The sequence below is a fragment of the Spinacia oleracea genome, chromosome 3 (genome assembly GCF_020520425.1).
Source record: "Spinacia oleracea cultivar Varoflay chromosome 3, BTI_SOV_V1, whole genome shotgun sequence".
Taxonomy (NCBI): Eukaryota; Viridiplantae; Streptophyta; class Magnoliopsida; order Caryophyllales; family Amaranthaceae; genus Spinacia; species Spinacia oleracea.
In genome coordinates this window covers 64952178-64962742 of record NC_079489.1, presented here as the reverse complement: position 1 = coordinate 64962742, position 10565 = coordinate 64952178, and the positions used below count along the sequence as shown (strand labels likewise).

The 10565-nt window shown below is 35.2% G+C and overlaps 1 protein-coding gene across 1 annotated transcript; it reads left to right on the top strand.

Annotated features, from left to right (window-relative positions):
* The first annotated feature begins 2216 nt into the window (after positions 1 to 2216).
* Positions 2217 to 8995, top strand: LOC110783556 (choline-phosphate cytidylyltransferase 2). The gene is made up of 8 exons (XM_021987901.2): positions 2217 to 2606; positions 3318 to 3431; positions 3719 to 3814; positions 3979 to 4021; positions 4130 to 4285; positions 4397 to 4465; positions 8211 to 8321; positions 8417 to 8995. Exons 1-8 carry the CDS (start codon positions 2470 to 2472, stop codon positions 8684 to 8686), a joined length of 996 nt encoding a protein of 331 aa, XP_021843593.1. The 5' UTR covers positions 2217 to 2469; the 3' UTR covers positions 8687 to 8995.
* The last annotated feature ends 1570 nt before the right edge of the window (positions 8996 to 10565 follow it).

Below are 10565 nucleotides of genomic sequence, written 5' to 3'. Positions count from 1 at the left end.
GTTTTAAAATTTAAGTTCAATGTTGGTACTATGTTTTAATATTTCCAATGTCCGATTCTTACATATTTCTTGCAAATAAGCGCAAATCGCGTAAATCTCTATCATATAAATAAAAAAAATCAAAAGCGGCGGCAAAATAATGATTGTCTATTTCACACTTTACTTAAATCGGAAAAATAAAAACAAACTAGCCACAAAAACATTTATATTACAACTTAGAAAAGATAATCAATTTAAATTTAAAGATATTTACCCAAAATACAAAATATTAAACTAGAAAAAGTTATGAATAAAAAAGGAAAAAAGTAATTAACCGATTTATTGTTATTGTGTGTACATTTTTCAATTACAAGCACGCGGCGTTTGCACAAAAGTATATTTTTTATATATAGTAGCATGACTCACGTACATTTAAATCTAGTAAAGTACACTATCTCCATTTTAATATTGCACTATTTCCCTTTGTATTTTTCTCCACCCTATCCCATGTTAGTGTATTTTTTAAGTTGTACCCATTGCTTACAACACTTACGCATTTTACTCATCAACTATATTATTGAACAAATAATACCTTATTTAATGATTCGATAATGTCAAAAGTTTAAAAAAGCTAATCCTGCCACCGCTATGGCGGCTCAGAAATACACCACCGCGATACTCCACCTCATATAGCAATAAAGGGAAGATGATGATGAATGGTAACTAACTAATGTAATTACTAAATGTGGAGTTGACGAAAAGGTTGTGGTGCGTACAATAACTGCACCGGAGGATTACAACGTGTAACTTTTCAAAATCATGTTACCTTCAATGAACTAATAACCCGGGGCATCGCCCGTGCCAATAACTAATCCCCACATCAAATTTCAAGAAATTGTCTAGAGTTGTTTGGTTGACCTAAATGAATTTGCAAATCATATCTTCATGTTTTAAGGAATATGTGATTCTAGTGGATTTGTTATTCACATGTTTTCACATTTTGTTGTCAACTTAACAACACCATATTTCACCATGATATTTCAATTCTCCATTTTTATGGTTCAACCAAACAAGCATTTAATTTTTGTGTCCAATCCAAACATTCCTCTATAAAAATGGTGCAATTAGAAAAACAAAGGAGACATGTCCCCTAATGTGTTTACAAATCCTTGTTAAAGATTTTGACATACTATATGCCACGTCACGACCTCATGTCCAACTTCCATATATGCTATTGAGCATGACCTGACAATAAATAAGTGTCAGACGATTGGACAGGACACCCACTACTAGATATGGCAATGGGTCAATTACATGGTGGAAGATTCGTTTTATAGGATATGGATCTTCAAATTTTTTGGACAAGATTGTTTTGAATCGGACCCAATCCTTTTCCGACAAATCAGATGTAGATATAAAGCTCATTATGAGATTTGGATTCGAGATCTTTTTTTTTTTATTTGGGATAAAGTATAGGCATTCTATATATTATTAATTTCGACTTTTTTAAGTGAAAAAAAAATACGAACTTATATTGTCTCTCATGGTGTTGAAACGAGGAAGACATGTGTATGAAATCTAAAACACCGAATTTATCTCTTATAGGGTTTCTTACTTTTTCTCTCAAAGAAACCTTATTTCTCTTATAAGATTCCTTTGTCTAAAAATCTGAATTATTGATTCAACGCGAAGTAGGAGTAGTTCATTAGTCATTTTATAGTAGTGAAATTTAGGCAGTTTTCTTTGTACATTGGGTTGTACATTTCACGGTTATTTCTTTTCCCTTGTGATTGGATGTTGTGAGCATATTGGTTAAAAACAGATTGTTTGACCACTTAAATTTACTTAATTTATCCTGTTAAATTTTTTAGTGATGCTATATGTTTTTCTTTTCTCAATTTTGGAGAAATGATGACAATAAGTGTGAAAGTTCAATGAAAATATTTTGTAAACCATGTTTTCCTTTTGAATTTATACTCCATATTATAATGTGGTATTTTTAAAAAGGAAAAAAAATTAGACGTGAATTCACCTCCAATACACGTATCAAAAATAATTTTCAGTATGGACTAGATATTGTTGGATCCTCTTTTCTTTAGGCCACGCTCTCAATTAGATTTGGATCCTACTAAATTTTCTTTGTAGTATGATATCCAGATCCGATCCGATCCGATCCGATCCATTGACATACCCATTACCGACTTTATAGTTTTGTTTAATGGAAACATCCCTATTACCTTTGATAAATCATGGAGGAGAGAGAATAATAAGACATTGAAAGTGAAAGCCGGATATTCTCCAAAGAGGAAGGAAGTGGCCTCTGTTTCCGCTGAACGAGGGGTAGAGAAAGAAAACGTAGCACCTGTTGTTTTTTTTGCAATAGAGAGAGAAACATGGCTAATCCAGAGAGATCAATCGAACAAGCATAGTACCCAAATACTTTTACATCTCCTAAAGTAAAATCCCCAATTTCATTTTTAAGCAACAAAAATGTCAAATTCTTCCAACCCCAAATCGCATTGGTGTGCTGAACCCCCTACTGACCGCCCTGTTCGTGTTTATGCCGATGGAATCTACGACCTCTTTCACTTCGGCCATGCTCGATCCCTCGAACAAGCCAAAAAAGCGTATGTTATTTTATTTTTAGACCTCTTTGATCTTAATTTTTCTGGGTATTCTTTGATTTTTAATTGTTGGCATTTTTTTTTGTAATATGGTTTAGAAAGTGAGATCTTTGTTTGTCAATTTTATGGGAATTTGATGTGCTTTTGTATGTAAATCAATAAATTGTAACATAATTAGGTTACTTTGAATGCTGGAAATTTCTGGGGATTACTTGATTTGTTGATTTTTTTTGGCGGTTATGAAATTATATCTCATATTTGAATTTGATGGGGTGTGTCTCGTACTTCTTATGTTAATTGATCTTATTCATATTATATTGTTGTGAGATGTACGACTTATTACTCGGATTTACTTTATTGTGTGGGAATTTGATGAACTCTAGATGTAAATTGATCAGGCCATCATGAATGATTGATTTTTGTGGTAATTTCCCCTTTTTTTTGTGGGCGGTTTATAATTCATGTAGTTAATTGGAGGTAATGTGGATTGTACATTTGTACATGATTAGTCAAAGTGAATGTAAATATTTTTGGATTGTATTCATATTGTATGGGTCTAAGTCAAATTAAATGGTGGTTTTGCCTCTTCATTCTCTAATTTGGGCATTAGGCTGACTCTGATTCATGTATATGGTTTGTGATTTGAATATTTGTTGTTATATGTAGGTGGAGAACCGCATCTGATTAAATTTCTTTGGATGTTGTTTTATGTAGATTTCCAAACACATATTTGCTGGTGGGATGCTGCAGTGATGCAATAACCCACAAATACAAGGGGAAAACTGTTATGAACGAAGCCGAGCGCTACGAATCTCTTCGTCATTGCAAGTATGCTTTCTCTTCTCTTAGGCCTTACAGTAGGAATATACATTTATAGAAAATGTCTTTCACCCTAGTTACTAACTATGGAGTACCGATTAACCCTAAGATAAGTTTGTATGAATTGGTCATATCTCTTGAAAGTGGACCCATGATGATTGGTGCTCCATGGAGAAGTCCTTTTCTGTGTATAGAGTGTTATACTTCTATCAAAACCAATTACGTGGTATTATTTTACTGAGGAATCATGTGTTTTTCTCTTCTCTTTTATCAGCTTTTATGATTGTCTTTTGCAGATGGGTTGACGAAGTTATACCTGATGCGCCTTGGGTGGTAGATCAAGAATTTCTTGACAAGCATAAGATTGATTTTGTGGCCCATGATGCTCTACCGTAAGTTTAATACGAGCCCTTTTACATATGCGTTCCTTTTCTGTTATCTGCTTTTGGTTGATTTTTTTTTACTCGATTTTCTTCTCTATCTATTTGTTATGTTTGGAACTCTTAACTTGTCATCTTGTAACTCGTCAAATGGTCATCTTCGTGATTTCTTACAGTTATGCTGATACCAGTGGAGCTTGCAATGACGTCTATGAATTTGTGAGTTTGATTAGACATCTTTGGAGTAGCTGCTCTAGAAAGAATTTTGCAATCTGTCTTACCAATAGCTATTGGATATTGTTTGTTAAGTTAGTCTCTTTGTGGCAGGTAAAAACTGCTGGGAAGTTTAAGGAAACCCAACGGACAGATGGAATTTCTACTTCAGACATCATTATGAGGATTGTTAAGGACTATAACCAGTATGTGATGCGTAACTTGGATCGTGGATATACTAGAAAGGAGCTAAATCTTAGCTATGTTAAGGTGTGATGATGTGATCTCTTCATTTTTCTGTTTGAAATCAGTGATGTGTTGAGGTGGTCTTGGTGTAGATCCCTTAAATTATGGACATGGATTAATGTTTTGTTGTTTCAGGAGAAGCGGTTAAGAGTCAACATGAGGCTAAAGAAACTGCATGAGAAAGTCAAGGAGCAGCATGAAAAGGTATAAGAAATTCATGAAATACCCCTCAGTTTTAAGTTAAATCATGAAATACAACAACAGCAACAACAACAAAGCCTTAGTCCCAAAATGATTTGGGGTCGGCTAACATGAATCGTCGTAGGAGATCGTCATTGTGATCAATCAAACCAGAAAGGAGCAGGAAGTAAAAAAAAAAAAAAGCATGGAAGAGAAAGTGGAATTAATGAAAGTAAGATAAGAGAAAAATGTATATAAATATTATAGAAGAAATATTGTAAGAGATAAGAAAAATAAGTAAAGTTTAAAATAAATGAATAAGTAAAATAAGTACATTTCAAAATAGCATGTAAAATAAAATTTTTTTACGGTTTGAATTTTAAAAATAGAACAAAAATAAAAACAAAAATGTAAAATAAAAATAAAAATAAAACATAGAGAGAATCAGAAACATTGGAACTGTATAAATCAAATGAAGTCATCAATGTATATTCTCTCCCTCCACTCTGTCCTATCCAACGCCATATTTTCCTCAATCCCAAGAAAGCTCATATCGTGCTCAATCACTTTCCTCCAAGTTTTCTTAGGTCTTCTCCTACCCCTTGCAATTCTATCACTTTGCCACCCTTCTATCCTCCTAACCGGGGCAACACTTGATCTTCTGCTTACATGTCAAAACCATCTTAAATGATTTTCCATCATCTTAAACTCAATCGGTGCAACCCCAACTTTCTTCCTAATAATCTCATTCCTCAAACGATCCTTTCTTGTGTGCCCACACATCCAACGTAACATGCGCATCTCCGCCACAAGTTAAATCATGAAATATCCTTTAAATTTCCAAAATTCATCAAATGCCCCTGTGTTTCTCAAAAATATAACCCTTAATGCCTATTCCCAAATTATTTCTTTTTTCAATATTTTCTTTTCTGTTTTCATTATTTTCCGATATTTTTTCTTCAATTTTGTCTTTTTCTCTCCATCAACCATGGAAACCTCAATTCGCTGCCACCCACCCCTCAATTCGCCGCCACCCAGTGTATAAAAAGGCGCGCCTAAGGCGCGCCTAGGCTCTGAGGCGCAAGGCGATTGGAGCCAGCGCCTTTTATTGTCTAGGCGAGGCGACTTCAATGAGGCGCACCTAAGGCGCAAAAAGGCGCAAAAAGGCGCATAAAGGCGCACTTTGAGGCGCAAAAAGGCGCAAAAAAGGCGCACCTACCAAGAGACATACCATTTTTTCACTTTTTTTTTTTCACTTTTTATTAGGGCGCCTCACTTCAATGAGGCGCACCGAGGCGCACCGAGGCGCGCCTAAGGCGCTGGGAACTCCAAATCGCCTTGTTGCGCCTTGAGCCTTTTTATACATTGCCGCCACCACCTTCAACCACCTCATCTCCTTCTTTCATTTATGCCACCTCCAGCCCCTCCCCCTTTCTCTCTCCTCCATTAATATCAATCTTAGAAAGTTGATGCAACCTCCCAATCTCAGCTGGGATACTCCCACTAAACCTGTTCCATCAAGAGACAACTTCTGAACACCAGAGAAGTTACCATACACGCTGGTAACCTCAGGGAAAATTTCCAAAATTCATCAAATGCCCCTGTGTTTCTCAAAAATATAACCCTTAATGCCTATTCCCAAATTATTTCTTTTTTCATTATTTTCTTTTCTGTTTCCATTATTTTCCGATATTTTTTCTTCAAGGAAATTATCCTGCAACTCAACTTGGGTTAATTTAGGTGCACCAAACAATCCTTTAGGAAATGATCCATTTAATTAATGCTCCCCATTCAAACCTGTGCAAGTCAGCTACAACTACCTAAACTCTCAAGAATCAGTCAAAGTAAGAAATTCCCAAATGTAATTAGGTTTTGTAATCTGTATTCTCTGCAAAGATTTGGGGTAACTACCTGTAAGCTTTTAGAAGAAAGATCTAGAAGCTGCAATTTCCGATTTGTACCTAACTTTTCCGGATATTTCCTGTAAAAATATTCTCCCATAACTGAAGATCTTCTAAATCAGGCAACTCTCCTAGTTGTTAATGAAAGAGGATGGCAATGAGGGTTGGTGGTTGTCGTTAAATGGACTGAGGAGTGAGGAGAGACAAAGGAGAAGAGACAGAGGTGGTTGGAGGGTTCACGTGCGGTCGTCAGCGGGTTCTAGCCAGTCGTCGCCGGTGCCGCCCCTTCCTCGGTAAAGGGGAAGGTAGTCAAGGAAAAGTGAACGAAGGGGGATAGAGAAGAAAAGGGGAGAGAGAAAAAAGAAAAGAAAAAAAGTTAACCAAATTGGCGGAAAATAGTTATTAAGGGTATTACTACGTATATGTATTTGTGAAAAACTCAGGGGCATTTGTTGAATTTTGGAAACTTGAAGGATATTTCATGAATTAATTAAAAACTGGAAGGCATTTCATGAAAAAACTATTAATTGTATCGCTTGATAGTCACTTTATCTAGCCTTCTTCCTATACGATACAAGTTCTGTTTCATGCTCAATATAGTATCACTTTGATATTTTTTTTTCCAATGGAACTTATCCACTTGAACAGATTTATATTTAGTGCCTAGGAGCAGAAAACCAAACCACATAAATGTGGTTCAATAATATTTACTGGTTAAGGAAATTTGATGTATTTAGGAGAATTTGAATCTCCATTTCCTTCTTATACTTAATTTTCCATTGCTGATGCCCCTGAAATAGAGGTGGAAAAGGCATTCTGATTACAGACCACACAAATCATTTTATTTTGAATTAGTTGCTTTTCTGGCTTGTTTGTTTATAGACACAAGTTGCATGTTGTGTGCCATTGAAACTTGAGAGTGGTGTTATTTCTTTTTCTTCTGTATATGATAGTGTTTCTGCGAGTCTGAGGGAAGGATAGCATGTATCGGTTAAAAGGCATAAGCAAAGTATTATTCTTTTGTTGTTTCAAGGTTTGAAACGTCTTTCAAATGGTGTTTATACAGATTTTTGAACTCTGTAGTAACTTGTTATTTTGTTATTCAAATTTGTTGATGGTTTGGTTATATTGGTTAGGCAATTGATATTTTTGGTAATACTCCTATTTGCAGGGTATGAAAAACTTGCTCGTATTCTTTAGATTTCTGCTTCTCATTACAATTCCTCCTCTCTTTATGATATTCTGTTGGTTGGGCAAGTTGTTGTCATGACTAATTAAAAGATTACTTGACACATTTGAAGAATTAGTCCTGAGTTCAAGACATGTCAATTGTGTTTAGCTATCATCTCCCCTCTATGTTTATATTTGCTGATGGCGTTAACAATGTCTAGAATCTGGTTGGTTGAGACTTTTGTAGTAGCAGACAATCATCACAAAGCCTACTAGTGAAGGAACATCTCCATAAAGCTTCTCATCTTGTGGTCTTCTAGTGAAGGAAAGCCTTTGTTTTATATTCACAGCGGTCTTTTCACCATTCCCTGTTAGAAAATGTTCTCATGCAAGTCACTAAGAAATAGAATTGCCCTTTTCCTTTGGTTAGAAGGCTCCTTTTCATTTGGATCTCCTATACTACACTTACTACTGGAGTCAGACTGGGTAGTTGTTTTAGATCAAAATAGATAAAGGATTCACTCATAAAAACAATCCTAATTTTATGGCTGCTGAATACTCCTGCACCTACCACCTACCACCTACCACCTACCATAAACTACCTAATCAAATGATGTGTATCAGCTCTTATCAAAGTACAATTTATGTTTACGTGTGTGCTTGGCATCTTTATTTGAACATCATCACTTGTTTTGCAGATCCAGACAGTGGCTAAAACTGCTGAAATGACTCGTAATGAATGGGTAGAAAATGCTGATCGATGGGTAGCTGGATTTCTTGAGATGTTTGAAGAAGGATGCCACAAAATGGTACATTATGCATGTTTGTGTTTTCAGATTAGGAAACCTCAACATATGAAAATAAGTGCAATTATAATAACCCCAACATTGTTTACATTTACCAGGGAACAGCTATCAGGGACCGAATACAAGAGAGTTTGATGGGGCAGCAGGCCAGATTGCTGCCTAACGGAATGGCAGATGGTGATGAAAGTGAAGAATACTTTGACGATGATCAAAATTATGAAGATGATGATGAGTACTATTATGATGAAGATGAGTATTACGATAATGAAGATGCTGAAGAAAAGGAGAAGCAAGAAGAGAGAACAAACAAACAGGAGAATATTGATGAGAAAAAGAAAGAACCCGAGAGAAAAGAAGTAAAGGAATAGGGGATTAGAATATCTTATCAGTAGAGGTTGTTGTGTTCTGTCACAGTTGGTGTTTGGAGGGGTTTATGTAAAGTACGACTGACATAGTAGTGTGTTTTCCATTGTATTTGTAGCTATAATGAAGATAAAACATGGAATTGCAGGACCTAAGTTGAAGCTGGTTAGTTGAAAGTTTTACTTGTCCCTCCCTCTTTTTCCAAGGTTGATCATGTAAAGAAGACAAGACAACGTAACCGAGGTTGGGTTGTTGCATATCCTCATTTTTTATTGGGATCTTGTATGTTTTAAGCTTGACATTTCTTGGTTGAATTGTGACTCTGAGATGTGCAATTTAAACGGACAAATGGAATACTAGATTGTAGGAAAAAGATTATGCAATGACATCAGTCTGATTGATTTTTTTAGGTGCGAATTTACCATGGTTCATAAGCATTAATGGAGTTGGTTTTCATTATTTACGCTAATATTAGTCTGGTCCACACTAACTTAGCGTGGATCTGGGTAATGGGGTAATTTGGTCTGGCAATACGTGTAACTGTCACGTGACAGTTATTTCGTGATTTTAAATAGTAACTATATGCGTATTACAGTAACTATGTGTTTGAAAGAGTTACTATATGTTTTGTAGAGTTTTTATACGATTTATGTCTAGCCCACTTTATATATGTTTTAAATTATTTTTTTTTTCAAAATTTCAGATCTGCCTTCTGTTCGTTTCTCTATCTTTATTTTCTCTTTATGCTCTTCAGGTTTTTGCCCAAATTTCTAGCATTTGTTCAATTTTGTTCGATTTTCTTCGTAATTAATTATCTTATAATTCTCATATTTGGATCTATTATATGAGTACAAAATGGAGGAAGTAGTAGTTAAGAAGGAGGTTTGTCGTTACTGAAACCGAATCGAAGAATTTGCGCTCGTCTACAAATCATCGCAAGAAATTTGAGAGATCATATCTTGGTTCTTTGTTTTTTTAAAGTATTTTAAGTCTATTTTTATTTAAAATTAAAAATATTTGTTGTTTTGGAGAATTAATGTTTGTGTTTTGCCGAAATATCGTTTTCACTTCGCGAATTCGATTAGTGACTTCACAATTTTAAATACTCCATCCGTCCCATAATACTCGACACGGTTTGACCAGCACATCATTTTCACTTCGCGAATTCGATCAGTGACTTCACAATTTTAAATACTCCATCCGTCCCATAATACTCGACACGGTTTGACCGGCACATCGTTTTAGGCAATTTAATTGACTTATTAATTTATTAGGTGATAGTTGATACTTGATAGCATGATACTTTTTTAATCTAGTTGAAATGTGACAAATAAAGGAGTGTGGTTGAATTTTTTAATATTTTTTAGGAAGTATGAATATATGTGGGTCATTGGGTAAGTGAGAGAAATTATATAATATTAGTAAAGATATGCCATTTGTAGAAACGAGACGAGTATTAAGGGACGACTTTATAAGGAAGTGAGACGAGTATTAAGGGACGGAGGGAGTAGTAACTATATGAGTTATACAATAACTTTATGGGTTAAAGAGGTACTCCCTCCATTCCTTTTTGTTCTCCCCATTTCCTTTTTTAGCATTTCTTTTTGTTCTACCCCTACTGAATCTTTACTATTTTTAGCCATAGTTTTTTTCCCAACTTACCCTAAGATTCCCCATTATTTACCAAAAACCCTAAGATTCTACCCTTTTCCCAACCTAAATTACACCACTTTCATTATTTTATTCATTCAATTGACCCGTCCCTATCTTCATCTCTCTCCTATATTCAACCGTGTTTTTCTCTCTCCTCCTTCCCCTCTCTGTTTCTCTCTCTCCTCCTTCCTCTCAAGAACATCAGTTCTTCATTTTCCATCTTCCTCCTCT